Source organism: Schistocerca piceifrons, chromosome 2, assembly GCF_021461385.2.
Source record: "Schistocerca piceifrons isolate TAMUIC-IGC-003096 chromosome 2, iqSchPice1.1, whole genome shotgun sequence".
Classification (NCBI taxonomy): Eukaryota; Metazoa; Arthropoda; class Insecta; order Orthoptera; family Acrididae; genus Schistocerca; species Schistocerca piceifrons.
This window is the reverse complement of record NC_060139.1, coordinates 1,098,971,607-1,098,994,022: the sequence shown is the minus strand read 5'-3', so window position 1 is coordinate 1,098,994,022 and position 22,416 is coordinate 1,098,971,607. Positions and strand designations below refer to the sequence as shown.

At 39.9% G+C, this 22,416-nt stretch overlaps 1 protein-coding gene across 1 annotated transcript in view; it reads right to left on the bottom strand.

The window, feature by feature from the left end:
• The window catches only part of LOC124776158 (dynein axonemal heavy chain 3), a 1,197,897-nt gene that overhangs the window by 265,850 nt on the left and 909,631 nt on the right, over window positions 1-22,416 (bottom strand). The window contains exon 52 of the mRNA XM_047250998.1: window positions 9,382-9,618. Coding sequence (XP_047106954.1) covers window positions 9,382-9,618 — 237 coding nt within the window. The remainder of the gene's footprint in view (window positions 1-9,381; window positions 9,619-22,416) is intronic.

Genomic DNA, 22,416 nt, shown 5'->3' with positions numbered 1-22,416 from the left:
ACTTAAAGCCCACAAACAAAATCCATAGCTTTAAAAAATCTGTAACTTCATATCTCTTGGAAAACAGTTTTTACTCAGTAACACACTATCTTGAAAAATAAGTTAATTTTGGTTGTAACAATATAAAAATGTAATGTAACAATATGGCAATATAACAATGTAACAATTTATAAATGTAATGTATACAATCAATGTAACAGCATATTAATGTAATGTCATTTTGCCCAACATCTAAGGTATGGTATATGTACCTCAAAAATTCAGGACATAAACAAATAAATAAATCTGTATTTCCTATCTGTGGTATACAGTATTTCTCATAGAATTGGTTGTAATACTATTAGATTTAACTGTATTCTGCCCTTTTGTTGTACGAACTCCTGTAATCTCTCTTCCAAACCAATCAAAGTCGCTTGGGGACTCAAAATTTTGTTCAATAATTTTCCCTGCTCTAACATTTTGACCCACTTCATGTACCTGAGATTTGGTTTTGTGAGGTTTGTACTTTCTTATGAACTTCTTTCAAATGATTATGTACTTCACTCCACACTAAATCACAATACGCATTAACGTCCATTTGCACTTTGCTAGGCAAAGCGTTTAATTCTTTTTCCATTTTCTTTTCCTTTAGTGTTCAAGCCTGAGGTTGGTTTGCAGCAGAGTGCCATTCCTCTTTTCTGTTTGCCTTCCTCTTCATTTCAATGTATGTGTTACATCCAGTGTCATTCATGATCTGTTGCATGTATGATATCCTTGGTCACCCCCGCCAATTCCTTCCCTCAATAGCTCCTTCTGCTATTGTTCCAATGATGTTCCAACTCAAAACGAAACCTTTCATGATACGTTCCCTTATTTTCAGACTGATGTTTCTGGTGAGTAAGTTCCTTCTCTGATTAAATGCAATTTTGGCCTTTTGTAGTCTGCTCGCAATTTCTTTCAGGCTTCTACCATCCCTTGGGATTTTGCTTCCCAGGTAAGTAAATTCCTCTATCACTTCCAGCTCCTCTCTTCCAATTATCATTCTCAGTTGTTCATATTTGCTCCTTTACTGCATACAATCACTTTAGTCTTTTTCTTGTTTATTCTCATTCCATACTGATTGCATAGAATTTTTTCCATTGTTCTGAGGACTTCCTCTAGATCTTCTTTTGTCTCCGTGACTATAGCAATATCATCTGCATAATGTAGCATGTCTATCTTCTGCCCATTAATTTTGATCCCCACCTCAGTAGTTTATCGAACTTGGTCTATAGCTTCTTGGATGTAAGCATTTAATATAAGAGCAGGGAGAGCACATCCATGTCTTACCCCTTTTCTAATATTTGCTTCTTGTTCCTGGTGACAGTTCCTAAACACTGCCACCTCATTCTTATAGAAACTGAGTATCACACGGATGTCTCTGTAATTTATTCCACTTTTCCTCAGCATTCTGAACATCCCCTGCCAGATAACGTTATCAAATGCCTTTTTCATGTCTACAAAGGCAATATAAGTTGGTTTATTTTTCTGTAACTGCTTTTCAATAACGAGTCTCAGTGCCAGAATCACCTCTATTACTCCCAATCCCTTCTGAAACCAAACTGATCTCCACTCAGCATATCCTCCACCTTCTCTTCAGCACTATTTTTATGAGAATTTTTTATGCATGTGATATTAGGCTTAGAGTTCAGTACTGTTCACATTTTGTAGCTGCTGCCTTCTTTGGTATAGGAACAACGATACATTTCAGGAAGCCTGTCGGTATCTCTCCTGTGTTATAGATGGACCTAATAAGTTTAAGCAGCATCATTTTCATGCTGTCACCAACATTCTTTATTAGGTCTGCAGGGATGTCATCAATAACCATTGCTTTGTTGTCCCATAGTTCTTTTAGAGCTCTGTCAGATCCTTCTTGCAGAATGTCATCTTCCTTGTAATCTTCGTCTACTTGTTCTTCTCTTCCTATTACTCCCTCCGAAAGAGGTGTCCCGGCATACAACTCCTCTATGTATTATTTCCATCTCTTCACCATCTTCTTCTTTGGATGTTGGCATGTGTATTTTTATTATCAAAGTGTCCTTTGGCGTAGTTTCTAGTTTGACTAATATTATTCGAGAGCTATATTGCGCATATCCCTTGACACATGAGCCATAGTTTTTCCTCAAAATTATTCCAACTTCTCCCATTCTTTTCCATAGCAGTAGTTTTATTTCCCTGTACGTGAACTATAGATGATCTAGGGGATTGGTGTGTTAAGAAGAAATCTATGGATACCAGTCACTGAATGCTGGCCACTGTTTTAACTGGACAAGAGGTGGGATCTTTCCTACATATCGGTCAGGTGGCCAGAAGATGGTATAATGTAGTGCTGAAACTGGTTGCACAAATAAAATAACAAATCTAAATTTTGATTGCTAAAGATGTTTTGATTCTACATTTTCTAATGTAAATGTAGGCCAGGTGGGTGGCGACAATTAAGGATATTTTGTAACACCAGTTCCCGCCTGCAGAGTTCTGAGAAATTGGTGTCAGGGGGAACAATCCAGATGGCACACGTGATGAAACAGGCACCGAGATCATGACTGTCACGTTGTGGAGCATGCTCTGCAACAGGATATTGTGTGTTGGCAGTATACACCCTCTGCCTATACCTATTCATCATGACTGATAACTTGGTCATAGTTATGTCAATGTAGAAGGCTGAACAGTGTTTACATAACAGATGGTACATAGCATGTCATTTCACAAGCACCTTTCATAGTATATATTTTGCCAGTTACAGGGCTGGTATAGGTGGTGGTAAGAGAGTACATAGGGCAAATCTAACACTGGGTACAGTCGCAGGGGTATGAGAAATAGCACAGGGAAAGGGGGAAAGTATAGCTTTGTGGAAGTAACAGATGAATACATTTAGGACTAAGAGAGTACAGAGTGACTGGAGATGTAGTCCAAAATTGTTTACTGGAAGGATCAGCCATCATACCAGGATTGGATGTGATGGCCTGGGAATTCACTTTTTGAGATAGGCTGCATGGTAGTTACATTCAGTGAACGTTGAGGTGGGAATTCCAGTGTATTGCCGTAAAGAATCTGTCACTGAACAAATACGTTTGCCTCAAATGCCAAGGCTACATGGGAGGTAACATTTGACAGAGAAGTGATGGCAGCTGTCATAATATTTCTACTGTTGATTGTTTTTAGTTTTAATGTGGACAAAAGTGTGTAGATCACACTCAGTAAGGAAAGTGTTACACGATCCAGAATACTACAATATGAACCATGGAGCTTGCCGCCAGTGGGATGACTCGTGTGTCTCAGCGATACAGATAGCTGACAGCTGCACTGATGATACAACTACAACAGGGGGGCATCTGTTGAGAGGCCAGACAAATGTGTAGTTCTTTCCAGTAGCTGCAGGGGCAAGAGTCTGGCCCCATAACATCAACCAAAACGACTTTGCTGTGCTGGTAGTGTGAACGGCTGAAAGCGAAGGGAAACTACAGTCATAATTTTTCCTGAACGTATGCAGCTTTTCACTGTGGTTGAATGATGATGGCATTCTCTTGGGTAAAATATTCTGGAGGTAAAATAGTCCCCCATTTGGATCCCCGTGTAGGGAGTACTCAGGAGGATGTCACTATCAGGAGAAAGAAAACTGGCATGCTACTGATCGGGAGAGAGAAAGCTGACACTCTACTGATCGGAGCGTGGAATGTTAGATCCCTCAATCAGGCACGTAGGTTAGAAAATTTAAAAATGGAAATGGATAGGATGAAGTTAGATATAGTGGGAATTAGTGAACTTCGGTGGGAGGAGGAACGTGACTTCTGGTCACGTGAGTACAGGGTTATAAATACAAAATCAAACAGGGGTAATTCAGGAGTATGTTTAATAATGAATAAGAAAATACGAATGAGGGTAAGATACTATGAACAACTTAATGAATGCATTATCATAAGAAGATAGACATGAAACCCACATCTACCACAGTGGTACAAATTTACATGCCAACTAGCACCGCAGATGGTGAGGAGACTCAAGAAATGTATGATGAGATAAACAAAATTATTCAGATAGTTAAAGTATATGAAAATTTATTGTGATGGGGAACTGGGAGCTGTCTGCAGGAAAATGAAAAGAAGGAAAAATAGTAGGTAAATATGGACTGGTGGAAAGGAATGAAAGAGGAGGCTGCCTGGTAGGATTTCACACAGACCATAATTTAATTGTCACTAACACTTGGTTCAAGAATCATAAAAGAAGATTGTATACATGGAAGAGACCTGGAGACACCAGAAGATTTCAGAGTGATTATATAATGGTTAGGCAGAGATTTAGGAAGCAGATTTTACATTGTAAGATATTTCCAGGGGCAGATGTGAACTCTGACCACAATTTATTGATTGTGAACTGTATATTAAAATTGAAGAAATTGGAAAAAGGTAGGAAATTAAAGAGATTGGGGGACCTGGATAAATTGAAAGAACCAGAGGTTGTTAAGATCTTCAGAGGGAGCATTATACAATGATTGATTAGAACAGGGCAAAGGAAAACAGTAGAAGAAGAATGGGTAGCTTTGGGATATGAATTAGTGAAGGCAGCAGAGGATCAAATAGGTAAAAAGACATGGCCTAGTAGGAATCCTTGGATAACAAAGGAGATATTGATTTTAATTGATGAAAAGAGAAAATTTAAAGATGCAGCAGATACAGCAGGCAAAAGGAAGTACAAACATTTTAAAAAAATGAGATTGACAGAATATTAAAAAAGCTAAGCAGGAATGGTTAGAGGACAATTGTACAGATTTAGGAGCATATTTTACTAGGGGAAAGATAGATACCACTCACACAAAAATTAGAGAGGCTTTTGGGGAAATGAGAAGCAGCTGTATGAATATCAAGAGCTCAGACTGTAAATCAGTTCTAACCAAATAGGGGAAATCTGTTAGGTGGAAGGAGTATATAGATGGTCTACACAATAAAGATGAGCTTGAAAGCAATATTATAGAAAGGGAAATGGACGCATATAAAGATGAGATGGCAGATATGATACTGTGAGAACAATTTGACAAAGGTCTGAAAGATCTAAGCTGAAACATGGCCCCAGGAGTAGTGAGCTTACTGCCAGAACTACTGAAAGCCAGCCAAGACAAAGATCTTCCATCTGGTGAACAAGATGTACGAGACAGGCAAAATACCATCAGACTTGAAGAAGAATGTAGTAACTCCAATTTCAAGAAAAGTAGCTGCTGATAGGTGTGAAAATTACTGAACAATCAGTTTAATAAGCTTTGGTTGCAAAATGCTAACACAAATTTTTTATAGATGAATAAAACAATGGTAGAAATAGGCCATAGGGAAAATTAGATTGGATTCTGGAAAAATGTATGACCATGAGAGGCAATACTGACCCTATTACTTATGTTAGAAGATCGTTTAAGGAGAGGCAAACCAGAAAGCTTCCGACTATGCTAAATGGAATACTCTCTTTGAAATTCTGAAGCTCTCAGGGGTAAACAGAGGGAGAAAAATGCTATTTACAGCTTGTACAGAAACCAGAAGGTTGTTATAAAGAGACGAGGGGCACGAGAGGGAAGCAGTGAGTGACAAGCGAGTGAAACACGATTGTTGCCTATCCTCAATCTACATTTAGCAAGCAGTAAAGGAAACCAAAGAAAAATTTGGAGTAGGAATTAAAGTTCAGGCAGAAAAAATAAAAACTATCTAAGATGAAACATGGCCCCAAGAGTAGTGAGCTTACTGACAGAACTACTGAAAGCCAGCCAAGACAAAGATCTTCCATCTGGTGAGCAAGATGTACGAGACAGGCAAAATACCATCAGACTTGAAGAAGAATGTAGTAACTCCAATTTCAAGAAAAGTTCAAAACATTACTACTTAATAGGAAATACCAACCACCAGAACTGTTTATAACCTATAGGCACAGTGACAAAAATGTAAATAAAATAGCTAACATATGTACATATTCCAGGCCACTGATGATGCCTTGCAGAAAATAAAGGCGAAACGCGTATGGCACTAAATAAAGGAAATGTTAACATAAAAAAAACTCTTCCCCACACCATCTAGACACACACACACACACACACACACAGCCCCCCCCCCCCCACACACACACACACACACACACACACACACACACACACAAAAAAAAAAAAAAAAAAAAAAAAAAAAAAAAAAAAAAAAAAAAAAAAATTACATAACACCAAAATACAGACAGACACACACACGCAGCCCAAAAAAATACATATCACACCAAAACACACACACACACACACACACACACACACACATACACAGGACAAAAACAAAAATAAATAAATAAATACAATTAAATTAAATTAATACCACACCAAAACACACACACACACACACACACACACACACACACACACACACACATACACAAACGCACACACAAATGCATACACGAACAGACCACAGATACTTCAATAGTTACACTCATAAGTTTGGCAGTAATATTTGATCTTTGGCAAAAACATTTGACAGTCGGCAACAGAAACCAAAACATTGCATTAAAACAAGCGTTCAGTGCATAGCGCTGTGGAATGTGGAAAAAACAGCAAATTGGCGCTCATAGGAAGAAGAACAACACCAAAAATGCAACAGGAGCGTAATATGTAAGAAACTGTCTACGCAACTTGTAAGTACAGTTCAAAACATTACTACTTAATAGGAAATACCAATCACCAGAACTGTTTATAACCTATAGGCACAGTGACAAAAATGTAAATAAAATAGCTAACATATGTACATATTCCAGGCCACTGATGATGCCTTGCAGAAAATAAAGGCGAAACGAGTATGGCAATGAAATTGCGTTTTATTCAATTGCTGTCAGACGGTTCATAAGTGAAAATTATCAATATACCGTAGTATTACGCGCAACTGAGGAGGACAGGACCACAAAAGTTGAAGATGTCAAAAACTATGAGGTTTGCCAATGACAATGTAATTCTGTCAGAGACAGCAAAGGACTTGGAAGAGCAATTGAATGGAATGGGCAGTGTCTTCAAAGGAGAATGTTAGATGAACATTAACAAATGCAAAACAAGGATAATGGAATGTAGTTGAATTAAATCAGGTGATGCTAAGGTAATTAGATTGGGAAACGAGACACAGAAAGTAGTAGATGAGTTTGCTATTTGAGGAGTAAAATAACTGATGAACTGATGACATCCAAAGTTGAGAGGATATAATACGTAGAGTGGCAATCACAAGAAAAGCATTTATGAAGAAGAGAATTTTGTTAACATCAAATGTACATATTTAATTGTCAGATAGTCTTTTCTGAAAGTATTAGTATGGAGTGCAGCCAGGTGTGGAAGTGAAACATGGATGATAAATAGTTTAGACAAGAAGAGAACAGAAGCTTTCGAAATGCGGTGCTGCAAAAGCATGCTGAAGACAGGTAGATCATGTAACTAATGAGGAGGTACTGAATAGAATTGGGGAGACAAGGAACCTATGGTACAGCTTGACCAAAAGAAGTGATCAATTGATAGGACACTTTCTGAGACAACAAGGGACTGACAAATTAGTATTGGAGGGAAGTGTGTGTGTTACTACACACACATTAGAAACTAATTACTCTAACTGTGAGTGACTTCTGGATTGGATGATTTTTTTTTTATTTCTGCTAATTAGTATTAGTAAACTTCTTTCGAGGTTGAAACTTCCATCAATGGTGTCACGCTCATTCAGTTTAGTAGAACGATAGATAGTACTAGCTTCGCTACTATTTATAATTTTAAAAGAAAAGAGAGCACATACCTGTTTTTCTTTTGAGAAATATTCGTACTTCAGTCGTCAGTCTTCTCAAACCACAGGCATGAGTGATGCTCCCTCACAGCACTACGATATTGTGAACCACCACCCACATGTGCCCCCTTCTCACTACATTTCTGCATTGAAAACCCTGAGATATAGCCGTGGTATGAAGAAGGAAGAAAGAAGAGGAAAGATCAGTGAAAGAAACGGAGCAAAGAGAGAAGGGGAGGTCACAAGTCCATATGGTAGAGATATCACCAATGTACCAAAACCAAATGAGGGACTCCAGGTTTATGGATCCCAGGAAAGCCCCCTCCATGTTAACAATGACAAGGTTTGCATAGGGAGGATCCATCCTGGTTCCCATGGCTATGAACCTGATTTGTTTGTATATTTGCTTCTGAAAGGTAAAGTGGTCATTCATAAGTACAAGGGTTGGAACTTGAATAGTGGCAACTATTTATTCACAACCAATACAAAAGAGTTACATGTTTAAACCTCTTATTGTCCTTCAAAGAAGTCACCAGCATTGTGTAGAACCTGTTGCCAGTGATGTGGAAGGCGTACTACACCATTAGCAGAGCCTGTTCTGTTGATGGTGTGAATGGAGTGGTCTAAAGTTATTGTGATTCTCGTGTACAAGTGTAACTGTGTTATCCTAATGCATTACGTTCCTCCATGGCAGACCATCAATGCACAGTATTACTGTTCGTTTTTGGAGTATCATCTGGAACCAGCTTTGCCAAAGAGGAGTCGACACTTTCTGTGCAACTCACCCATCATATTGCATGACAATGCACGGGGCATACAGTGCAAGCTGTGGCTGCTCTGTTTGGTCGATGGGACTGGGAAGTACCGTACCACCCACCACACTTCCTGGACTTAAGTCCCTGTGACTTTGATTTGATTCCAAAGATGAAGGAACCAGTTCGTGACATTCGCTTCAGAACTGTTCCAGAGATTCGACAGGCAGTAGACCGCTCCATTTGCACCATCAACAGAATAGGCTCTCCTAACGGTATACTACACCTTCCACATCACTGGCAACGGGTTCTACACAATGCTGGTGACTACTCTGAAGGACAGTAACAGATGCAAACATATAAATCTTTTGTATCAGTTGTGAATAAATAGTTGTCATCAAGTTCTATGTAGCTGATTATGGAGATCATGAAGGATGTCATGAGTTTGGAATGAGGTGGGCGCTGTCTGTATGTGGCATCAGCAGTAAAAAGTAAGTTGTGTGGTAGGTGGTTTTACTGTTTAGACTGGTGTTAAATCACAACAATTGGGATTTTAAAATATTTAATTTCAATCCATTAACACAAAATGAGGTATCAAGATTTCTAGGTCACCTCCAATATTTTCAGTAAGTTTATATGCTGAATAGGAATTAATGTGTGAGTTACCTAGAAATGGAATATGTAGTGTTGTTCTACTAACAGTAAAACCATCATGTTATATGTAAAAATCAATTGTGATGTATTACATTACTATAACATTAAGTTTCACTGGGCATTTCATAAAGATCCAAAGTAGAATGTTAAATAAAGTAAAAATGCTTAAAGATGCCACAAAGACAGCAGCATACCTTTGAGGAGGATAAAATCTGTCTGGCAGTTTCATCTTCTAGAATATTCCCTTCAGAACTAGACAATACTTCTAAGATTTTATCCTCGGTTTCCTTTAGCTGTTTTTTATTATTAGCACTTTCAATTATTAATTCATTTTTCTTCTCCTCCAAAATAGGCTTTTCTTTAGCAACAACAATGCCTAATAACTGGTCTTGCAGTCCTTGAGGAGTGATCATAAAATTCAGCAGCGTCACCTGCGATTAACAAATAGTGTTCAAAGAATACTTCCACATGACAAACATAGTAAAATGAATTTCAATAATAACATATAACAATGAAATGAGCACTTGGATGAATACAAATCTGAGAAGAATAACATTATAACTGTGCAGACACCCCCTTTTGTTAAGTTTTGTTGTTAAATTTCCTGATACAATTACATTCAAATTTTTATATTACTGGTTTCTGATGTATAAAACAGTTGTCTTCAGAAATTAAATTAAAAAATACAGAAAAGGAACAACTATATGTAATTTTATACATTAAGCATTAAATATATTTTGGTATAATAAAATAAACATATATCATATATAAAAACAAAGATGAGGTGACTTACCGAACAAAAGCGCTGGCAGGTCGATAGACACACAAACAAACACAAACATACACACAAAATTCAAGCTTTCGCAACAAACTGTTGCCTCATCAGGAAAGAGGGAAGGAGAGGGGAAGATGAAAGGAAGTGGGTTTTAAGGGAGAGGGTAAGGAGTCATTCCAATCCCGGGAGCGGAAAGACTTACCTTAGGGGGAAAAAAGGACAGGTATACACTCGCACACACGCACATATCCAAGCAGACATATGTCTGCTTGTGTCTGTATGTGTGGATGGATATGTGCGTGTGTGCGAGTGTATACCTGTCCTTTTTTCCCCCTAAGGTAAGTCTTTCCGCTCCCGGGATTGGAATGACTCCTTACCCTCTCCCTTAAAACCCACTTCCTTTCATCTTCCCCTCTCCTTCCCTCTTTCCTGATGAGGCAACAGTTTGTTGCGAAAGCTTGAATTTTGTGTGTATGTTTGTGTTTGTTTGTGTGTCTATCGACCTGCCAGCGCTTTTGTTCGGTAAGTCACCTCATCTTTGTTTTTATATATAATTTTTCCCACGTGGAATGTTTCCTTCCATTATATTGATATCAATAAACATATATCATTTGTCATACTGAAAATTGTGCAAACAGCTCTTGTCATTTTGCAATTTGATTCTTTAGGATCTAAAGATGACTATGCAAGGATACCATAATTAGTATCCCTATCAGCGAGCCACCTAGTAGCAGATGCTAGCTGGCAAGCCTTAGCTTCTGGAATTTTCAGCAATATCCTCCCTTCCCCAGCAGACAGTGCATTGCCATGTCACATTGTGATGCAAGTTACTATAGAGTTTATGAAGGCAGTAATGGGGTGAGGTTAGTTGAGTGACATGTAATGAAAGATTCATGAGACAGAAGTATGTGAAGTTGAATTATAAAGTGTTCATTAAGACACACAGAGAAATATTTCATTGGAAAAGGAAAGCCCAATCATTGGTGGCTTTTTTAGAGTCAGTGAAGTTTTGGAATTTGTAAACTTTCATCAAAGTGTTTGAATATGATACAGTTTGGCATGTTTTCTATAGTTTGAAAGTTGAATAAACTAATTTAAATGACATTATCTTTTATTTAAAAAGAACCTTGCTAAAATTTATGATACATTTCGTAGCAAATAATAAGTCTCATCAAATCCATTTAAGCTACAGTTTAGTTTTCTATGAAATCACAGCTGAAGAAAGGCTTTCTCTACAGTCTGACAGCTAACAATTAGTACTACATTTGGGTCTCTTAAAATTATGGGGGGGTGAGAACTTACTTGTGGCGTATCATGCCATGAAGCAATTTTTTTATTCTTACAAGTGGCATATCATGCCATGACACAATTTTTTTATTCAATCATTGCAGAAAGGAACTGTACTGAACTATGTGAGGCAACAACAGGAAACGTAAAGACGCAGAAACAGCAATGGAGGAGGAGGAGGAGATTAGTGTTTATTGTCCCGTCGACAATGAGGTCATTAGAGACGGAGCACGAGCTCAGATTAGGTAATGATTGGGAAAGAAATTGGCCGTGCCCTTTAAAAGAAACCATCCTGGCATTTGCCTGAAATGATTTAGGGAAATCACGGAGAACCTAAATCAGGATGGCCGGAGACAGGTTTGAACCGTCATCCTCCTGAATGCAAGTCCAGTGTGCTAACCACTGCGCCATCCCGCTTGGTCAAAACAGCAATGGTTGCTGACATGTGCAGAAGAAGTGTCATACATGTGAAACAGTAAACATCATTATCAAGCAAAAAGAACACGAATTACAATGGCATGAGACAGCATGCCACAATGGGAGTGCTGTGAGCTATGTTCTCATGCAGAAATACGTGTCAGTCTCCCAAAAGATTGACTAATATAGTGGGTTGCATGTGGCATTGATACTATAGTGATTTTTAAGTACAAGTAGATGTGTATGTTTTATGAATAACCTGATGTACTGTCAGAAAGTGAGAATTAGTGAAATAATTCTAAAATAATAAAAGTAATGGTGGAACAGTCCTAGATGGGTAGGGAATAGAATGTTACGTCATACAAATTGGGAGCAAAAAATAATAATAAAAAAAAGTAGATGCAGATTCAGAAATTGTGGAAATGTCAGTAATTAGTGCAAAAGAGTTTTTTTCAAAGGATGAAACAGTAGGAGTGGAATAACATCAGGAAGTACAGGTACCTACACAGACATGTACTGGTGGCCAAGGGGGTTTAGATATGCAGGCACTCTTAGCAACATTAATGGGAAAGATGGAGAAAAACACTAAGCAACTAATAGACAGGAATGGATTCACATGCATGAATGCATGTCCTAAGAATTATCCAATTATCCAATTTGAACCAATTTCAAAGGATTGTGTCAATGATTATATTCCATTCAGCACACAGCTAATCTTTGTACAAGATGAGACAAAAAACAAGGAAGTAGGTAACTGGAATTAGTGAAAGAAATGAGGCAGAAATTAAGAGGTAATTGGAATTAGTGAAAGAAGTGAGGCAGAAGTTGGTAACATAAATATGGAATTAATAATGACTAATAGCACTGTGACAACTAACAATAATAACTTGGGTAACTTTGAAGCGAATGTTTTAAAGAAAGAAGTAAGAAACCACAAAACAGGAGTAAACAACATTGTATTAAACAACTTGGAAGAAGAACAAGCTTTCGGTAGGGATTGTAACAGATTATGACTGGGAGGCAGACTGCACCTGTGGTGTTGTCCGAAGAGTGAGGCCCAATGTTACAGATGGAACCTCACAATGGGATCACAACCTACAAAGACACATGAAATTTACCATCACTACTGGAAGTCTACTTACATCACTAGCCCCACTCTAGCAGCATCATTATAGTTCAGATCCATGCAACAAGCTAGTGGGTTGCATGTGGCATTGATACTCAGCCGCATTTAACTGCGAATAGTTAAATGCAATGCCATTCAGTTCAAGAATAAGTATAGTTGCAACATAACAGTATTGTTCAAAGAAATAAACAGGTATCATTGTGTTCGTTGACAGTAATAAGCATATATTGTTACTCATATGGAGAGGATTCTGCTTTAAAGAATTTTGCTGAAACTGAAATAATACACTTCATACATCGTAGCATCTAATCGATCTACTCCTGAAGTCAGACCTATCGAACTCGCATCTAGGCTCACTATGGCATATATAAAAGTACCCAATCTCATTTCTGTGCAGGCTTAACAGAGTGATACCTGAGAAATGGGCTGACACAAAAAGGTAGATTTTGTGATGAGGCAGATGGAAGAACAAGCACCCAAATGAGCAGACTCCACGAATTTAGACAGGATGACATACGACAAGTTTGAAAAAGCTTCTGTAGATAAATATTAGTCATAGGAAATATGAGAAGAGGGCAAGAATGACCTGAGGGTATGAGTATAAGACAGACAGATGGATGGGTTGCTAGCTTCCATGTTGGAAAAGTCAGTAGAATTAGACAGATTTTTAGACATGCCAGTGGGAAAGAAAACATTAATAAGAATGGAAATGAATGGAATACCAGTGTGATATATGGATATGCCATACGGTGTGAGGGTCAAAAAGGAGGGGCAAGCAAACGTGTACAAGAAAGAATATGATGAGAAGGTCCCAATTGTAATCTCATCTATAAATAAAAGGCAATGTCCCAACTGAATGACTTACTGAGTCATCATTGCCCAGACCTAACCACTAAGAACACAAACATGAAATTCACAGATGGTGTTGATGTTATATTGTAGGCATTGTTTAAGAATGGATTTTTTTTTTTTTTTTGAAATTCCACTTCTAAGGGGTGACAAAGGATGAGAGGTTTTTTTGAAATCATGTCGTTATTAGGCTATTTGGAAAATAGACCTATGAAAATTGGTATTTTGTTTTTTGGTCAGGAATAAAGAAAAACATATCTCAGCATTTTTCCAAATTTAACATTTATCAGGGTAAAGTAGTGGGTGAAATTCTTTCTAAAAACACACTGTTATTTAACATTTCATTATGAAAGCAATTTAAAAAAGAATTCTCGGTTAGAATAAGAAAATATGTGTTTCACTATTTTTTGGAAATTTAATCCCTATTTGGAAGGAGAATGAAAATTTTAATGTAAATATTTCATTATGCAAGTATTTTTCAAGATAAATTTGTATTAGGCTTCTCTGTTGGAAATAAAAAAATATGCATTCCACTGTTTCCAGATACTCAACCCCCAATGGGGTGTAATAGGGTGTCATTCAAAAACACTCAGGCAAACACAACGCACATACACAAGACCACAGTGTTTTGCTGCCTTGGCCAGAAAGTGAGCAGCAGTGCACGATGGGAGAAGCAATCTCAGTGGTCGTGGTACGGAAGAGTGTGGGGAGGGAGGGGGAGGGATAGCACAGTAGAGCTGGGGGATGGTAAAATACTGCTTGAAAAGCATACAGTAATATGATGAGGTGGAGAGAGGGTAGGGCAGCTAGGTGCAGTCAGGGGCTTAGACGGAGGGCACGGGCGGGAGGAGGGAGGGAGGTGGGGGCAGTGCAAAAGAAGAGGGGTAAAAAGACTGTGGGAGTAGAGTGCTGTGTGGTGTCAGAGTGGATGTTATGTTCAATTTCTGTGACACTGTGTTGGCTAGTAATAAAAGAGTTAATTAGAACTCACCGAATAGGTAGTACTTCATTAATTACAATGCAACTTTTTTGTTCGTCAGGCACGGCTGTAGCGATGAAACTGCACATGTAGACTTGCTGTTCAGAACACACTAAATGAGGCACGGTTACTGAGAGGCGAATTGATACAAGTTCAGAATGATTTTACAGTGGGTTCAATATAGTCAGTACAAAGCACAACTTTGTAGCCACTTGTTGATACAGTTCTGTATCTGTAGTGTTGGCATGTAGGCACAGTTCACAGGACACAAAGTCTCTTCACTCCCTGACAGTTGACAAGGGCTGTTTCATGGCATGTAGGCAGCACAATGACAGTACTCCAACAAGAACTTTCTGAAAGTGAGCACGGTCTGACCTGGAACAGAACTGTCTTCCTGGTCTCTGGCGATGCTACTTCAGCACCGAGGGGTGGCACTGGTGCCTCGGGACTTCTTCCTAGCATCTCATCGGAGCCTCATGGTACCACTTTGCTGTGCAGTATCTCTGCGGTGGCCGATACTTTCTGTGCCATTCTCGATACTAAGTAACATGGCAGGGGGAATGGGGAAGAGGATAGGTGGCTGTAGGACAATGACTGATGAAGGTAGATGCCACGAGGGTTACAGGAACGTAGGATATAGAGCAGGGAAAGTTCCCACCTGTGCAATTCAAAAAAGCTGGTGTTGTTGGGAAGGATCCAGATAGCACAGGCTGTGTAGCAGTCACTGAAATGAAGAACATCGCATTGGGCAGCATACGCGGCAACTGGGTCATTGATGAATCTGAACTAGGTATGGGGCTTTGTATTCTGTTTGGTTAGAAAGAATGTCTCTAGATGGTCCAAAAATAGGTTGAACCATGAACCATGGACCTTGCCGTTGGTGGGGAGGCTTGCGTGCCTCAGCGATACAGATAGCCATACCGTAGGTGCAACCACAACGGAGGGGTATCTGTTGAGAGGCCAGACAAACGTGTGGTTCCTGAAGAGGGGCAGCAGCCTTTTCAGTAGTTGCAAGGGCAACAGTCTCGATGATTGACTGATCTGGCCTTGTAACAATAACCAAAACGGCCTTGCTGTGCTGGTACTGCGAACAGCTGAAAGCAAGGGGAAACTACAGCCGTAATTTTTCGCGAGGGCATGCAGCTTTACTGTATGGATAAATGATGATGGCGTCCTCTTGGGTAAAATATTGCGGAGGTAAAATAGTCCCCCATTCGGATCTCCGTGCGGGGACTACTCAAGAGGATGTCGTTATCAGGAGAAAGAAAACTGGCGTTCTACGGATCGGAGCGTGGAATGTCAGATCCCTTAATCTGGCAGGTAGGATAGAAAATTTAAAAAGGGAAATGGATAGGTTAAAGTTAGATATGGTGGGAATCAGTGAAGTTGGGTGGCAGGAGGAACAACACTTCTGGTCAGGTGACTACAGGGTTATAAACACAAAATCAAATAGGGGTAATGCAGGAGTAGGTTTAATAATAAATAGGAAAATAGGAATGCGGGTAAGCTACTACAAACAGCATAGTGAACGCATTATTGTGGCCAAGATAGATACGAAGCCCACACCTACTACAGTAGTACAAGTTTATATGCCAACTAGCTCTGCAGATGACGAAGAAATTGAAGAAATGTATGATGAAATAAAAGAAATTATTCAGATAGTGAAGGGAGACGAAAATTTAATAGTCATGGGTGACTGGAATTCGTCAGTAGGAAAAGGGAGAGAAGGAAACGTAGTAGGTGAATATGGATTGGGGCTAAGAAATGAAAGAGGAAGCCGCCTGGTAGAATTTTGCACAGAGCACAACACAATCATAGCTAACACTTGGTTTAAGAACCATGAAAGAAGGTTGTATACATGGCAGAACCCTGGAGATACTAAAAGGTATCAGATAGATTATATAATGGTAAGACAGAGATTTAGGAACCAGGTTTTAAATTGTAAGACATTTCCAGGGGCAGATGTTGACTCTGACCACAATCTATTGGTTATGACCCGTAGATTAAAACTGAAGAAACTGCAAAAAGGTGGCAATTTGAGGAGATGGGACCTGGATAAACTGAAAGAACCAGAGGTTGTACAGAGTTTCAGGGAGAGCATAAGGGAACAATTGACAGGAATGGGGGAAAGAAATACAGTAGAAGAAGAATGGGTAGCTTTGAGGGATGAAATAGTGAAGGCAGCAGAGGATCAAGTAGGTAAAAAGACGAGGACTAGTAGAAATCCTTGGGTAACAGAAGAAATATTGAATTTAATTGATGAAAGGAGAAAATATAAAAATGCAGTAAATGAAGCAGGCAAAAAGGAATACAAACGTCTCAAAAATGAGATCGACAGGAAGTGCAAAATGGCTAAGCAGGGATGGCTAGCGGACAAATGTAAGGATGTAGAGGCTTGTCTCACTAGGGGTAAGATAGATACTGCCTACAGGAAAATTAAAGAGACCTTTGGAGATAAGAGAACGACTTGTACTAATATCAAGAGCTCAGATGGAAACCCAGTTCTAAGCAAAGAAGGGAAAGCAGAAAGGTGGAAGGAGTATATAGAGGGTCTATACAAGGGCGATGTACTTGAGGACAATATTATGGAAATGGAAGAGGATGTAGATGAAGATGAAATGGGAGATACGATACTGCGTGAAGAGTTTGACGGAGCTCTGAAAGACATGAGTCGAAACAAGGCCCCGGGAGTAGACAACATTCCATTGGAACTACTGACAGCATTGGGAGAGCCAGTCCTGACAAAACTCTACCATCTGGTGAGCAAGATGTATGAAACAGGCAGAATACCCACAAACTTCAAGAAGAATATAATAATTCCAATCCCAAAGAAAGCAGGTATGGACAGATGTGAAAATTACCAAACAATTAGTTTAATAAGCCACAGCTGCAAAATACTAACACGAATTCTTTACAGATGAATGGAAAACCTAGTAGAAGCCAACCTCGGGGAAGATCAGTTTGGATTCCGTAGCAACACTGGAACACGTGAGGCAATACTGACCTTACGACTTATCTTAGAAGAAAGATTAAGGAAAGGCAAACCTACGTTTCTAGCATTTGTAGACTTAGAGAAAGCTTTTGACAATGTTGACTGGAATACTCTCTTTCAAACTCTAAAGGTGGCAGGGGCAAAATACAGGAAGCAGCAGGCTATTTACAATTTGTACAGAAACCAGATGGCAGTTATAAGAGTCGAGGGACATGAAAGGGAAGCTGTGGTTGGGAAGGGAGTAAGACAGGGTTGTAGTCTCTCCCCGATGTTATTCAATCTGTATATTGAGCAAGCAGTAAAGGAAACAAAAGAAAAATTCGGAGTAGGTATTAAAATCCATGGAGAAGAAGTAAAAACTTTGAGGTTCGCCGATGACATTGTAATTCTGTCAGAGACAGTAAAGGACTTGGAAGAGCAGTTGAATGGAATGGACAGTGTCTTGAAAGGAGGATATAAGATGAACATCAACAAAAGCAAAACGAGGATAATGGAATGTAGTCGAATTAAGTCGGGTGATGCTGAGGGAATTAGATTAGGAAATGAGACACTTAAAGTAGTAAAGGAATTTTGCTATTTGGGGAGCAAAATAACTGATGATGGTCGAAGTAGAGAGGATATAAAATGTAGACTGGCAATGGCAAGGAAAGCGTTTCTGAAGAAGAGAAATTTGTTAACATCGAGTGTAGATTTAAGTGTCAGGAAGTCATTTCTGAAAGTATTTGTATGGAGTGTAGCCATGTATGGAAGTGAAACATGGACGATAAATAGTTTGGACAAGAAGAGAATAGAAGCTTTCGAAATGTCGTGCTACAGAAGAATGCTGAAGATTAGATGGGTAGACCACATAACTAATGAGGAGGTATTGAATAGGATTGGGGAGAAGAGAAGTTTGTGGCACAACTTGACCAGAAGAAGGGATCGGTTGGTAGGACATGTTCTGAGGCATCAAGGGATCACCAATTTAGTATTGGAGGGCAGCGTGGAGGGTAAAAATCGTAGAGGTAGACCAAAAGATGAATACACTAAGCAGATTCAGAAGGATGTAGGTTGCAGTAGGTACTGGGAGATGAAGGGGCTTGCACAGGATAGAGTAGCATGGAGAGCTGCATCAAACCAGTCTCAGGACTGAAGACCACAACAACAACAACAACAGGATGGTACAGTGTAGGTGGCCATTGCCTTAACCCAGATGTATGTGTACATGATGCCCTCAACGGAGAAGTAATTGTGGGTGAGGATATAATTGAGCAAGGCGACTAGGAAGGAGGTTGTAGATCTGGAATCCATTGGGCACTGGGAAAGGTAGTGTTCAATAGTGGCAAGGCCATGGGCATTAGGGAGTTTAGTGTAGTGGGAGGTGGCATTAATAGTTGCAACAGAACACTTTGTGTTAAATGAATTGGAACTGTGGCGAGTCAATGGAGAAAATGGTTGGTCGCTTTTATATAAGAGGTTAGGTTGCAGGTAACAGGCTGAAGGCGTTGGTCTATGAGAGCAGAGATCCTCTCAGTGGGGCGCAGTAACCGGCCACAATGGGGCATCCTGGGTGGTCGGGTTGTTTGACGTTAGGAAGTGTGTAGGAGGTAGGAGTGTGGGGAGAGGTAGGCGTGAGGAAACACGTGGTCTCCAGGAACATGTTTCAGGATCGGCCTAAGGGTCTCAGAGGTGACTGGAGTTCCTGTTGGGTTTCTGGAATGAGATCACTGCGACAGGGTTTGTAGTGAGATGAATCTGTCAGCTACCAGAGTCCTTCTGCCAGGGAATCCTGTCCTCAGCAGCCAGAATCATATACATATATCTGTGTGTCATGTAATTCCAATGGAGGTCTTCAGCATTTCTGCTACATGGTGAATAGCAACTATCCTTTTCATAATATTGCCATTGTTCCACCCTGGATATTCCATTGTTTGATTATGCCTTATGGCTTTTCTTCCATCCTGTAACCCAGTGCTGTATTTCTTTGTTACTGTTTTCTAACATATTAATATGCTCAGTGTCCAGTTCTCTTCTTTCCTATGTTTCACTTGTCACCTGCCAAACCACACCACATGCATTACTTACAAGCCACACTGTATCGACTGTCTCATCCGCACACAACAGATGGCTACATGACAGTGCTGATTGTTTGTACTGCATCTCATGTCTCACATTACTCTCGCTGATATTAGTAATCCTCCACCTTCAAACTGACCACTCTTACTGTGCCATTCTCACATATTTTTGCATGTTATTTTCTGTACTGTTGTGTGTCACATGAAATTGTACCTGATCCTGCCAACAACCCCTGTCCAACTTCTACTCCTCTTCCTTTCTTATTCCAGTTAACACACACTGACTTCATCTAATCTAGTCACACCTGCTGCCCCCCCCTCTTCACACTTACCCACCCTCAGGCCTGCAACCAACATTATTGTGTTTTTATTTATTTTTTCTTCGATCTCATTGTTTTTTCGTGTTGATTTCAGTTGGTTTTCACGTTTCAATTTTTTGGCCTACTCCCTCAGGTATCATCTTTTTTCTCAGATTTCATCTTCAACCATTTCACCCATTTTGTGATTTTTTCCAAGTATTTTTGTGTTTTTGCAATTTTTTGCACATATTTCTATGTTTTTTACATGTTTTTTTCGTCCACCACGGATCCTTGCTGCTTCCATCTGTATCAATACAGAAAAGTTCCCTCATCCATGTCTCCTGATATGCAATCTCAAATTCCTAGATCCCATATCACACACAAAATCTTGCTTGCCAGAAACTAGAGCAGCATGCACAACACTTCCTAAAAAAGCTCCAACATTCTACTCAAGCTTTTAACTACTACTATCCACCACCTCTACAACAACCTCCAAACCTCCTCCATGTCTCCTGTAGCTAACAAATCCTGCCTCGCATACCTACTACATCTACCACACCCTCAAAACTCCCTCCCTCTGCTATACAGTATCCAAAACCTAAACAGATCTAAATCCCAGTTATTAACCTTTCCTCCACAATCCTAAAATTATCAGTCCTTTCCAAATGCCTCACCTTTTGCCCTTCTCTCATATATAAACATGCAGAACTTGCTAAAGGCACTCTCTCTTTCTCTTGGTCTCTACAGTGGGAAAACATGTTTTCCACCAACCCTACCAATCTAAGCCAACCAAAGACCAATGCTAAAATTTGCCTGATTCTGTTCACTCCACCATCCAATCATGATCCACTCCCATTGTGTCCAGATCACCCCCTCTTAACCATCCAGAATTTCTTAACCTCACCATCATTCTCTAAACCACTCAACATGCAAGCTAACCTTGTACCTACAGAAAAAACTATGATCCACCACATAAAAAGCAATCCTGATCTTATAATCCTACTACTGACAAATGCTACACCAAATATTTTGAACCACCAGTATTATCTGGAAGAAGGACTCTGCCAGCTGTCAGATTCATCATCTACAAACCCTGTCACAGTGAATCCAGGAATCCAGCTTGATCTCCAGTCTCTCCTCAAATCCCTAGGCACATCGCAGAACTTCTCCCTGGAGTCTATCTATCTCCTCACCCCTACCACTCCCTGCACTCCTACCTTATACACGATTCCCAAAGTCCATACACCCAACCACCCAGGACACCCCATTGTGGCCAGTTACCTGCCCTCACCTAGAGAATCTCTGCTCTCATAGACCAACACCTTCAGCCTAATACCCACAACCTACCCTCCTAAATAGAAACCACCAACCATTTCCTCCAATGGCTCTCCACAGTTCCTGTTCCTTTAGAATATGGTGTGCTACTCATTACTACTGATGCCATCTCCCTTTACACTAACATGCATAATGCCCAAGGCTTTGCTCCTATTGAACACTACCTTTCCAAATGCCCAATGGATTCCAAACCTAGAACTTCCTTCCTAGTCACCATGACAAGCTATACCCTCACACTATGGGCCACCTAGAGGAATCCTTTCTAACTAAACAGAATCCAAGCCCCTCACCTAGTTCAGATTCACTGATGACATCTCCGTGATGTGGATCAATGGCGAGGAAACCCTATCGCCATTCCTCCAGAACTGCAACACATTTGCCCCATTCAACCCAACAAGCCATCTTCTTCGATAATGACCACCTCGGAGTACCTCCATCCACGTTAAACCTACCAGACATACTCCATTTCGACAGCTGCCAGTCATTCCATACTAGGAAGGCCCTTCCATACAGCCTAGACACCTGTAGTCATCACATCTTTAGTAATGAGCAGTCCCTCTCGAAATACATCAAAAATCTCACTGAGGCCTTCACAGGCCATAATTACCCTCCTAACCTTGTAAGGAAACAGAAGATAGTGGTCATCTACCAGCAGGACTACCCCAGGGGCTTACACATTGAGCATTAAAATCCCCACACAGGAGGAGCTGGTGAGAGAGCTATGTGATGGTGAGAGCCTCCTGCTCAGCTGAGTTATGAAGGGGTGAGTACAAGGACCATGTAGTGAACCTATGTTGGACATATACTGTGGTAGCCGCTGTTTGTATGTTGGTATTAACGGGCAGAGGAGAAGAGTGTTATGTATTATCTAAAAAGATGGCCACTCCAACTTTAGCTCTCTTCCTGTTGAATACAAATGTCTCAAAAATGAGATCGACAGGAAGTGCAAAATGGCTAAGCAGGGATGGCTAGAGGACAAATGTAAGGATGTAGAGGCTTGTCTCACTAGGGGTAAGATAAATACTGCCTACAGGAGAATTAAAGAGACCTCTGGAGAGAAGAGAACCACTTGTATGAATATCAAGAGCTCAGATGGCAACCCAGTTCTAAGCAAAG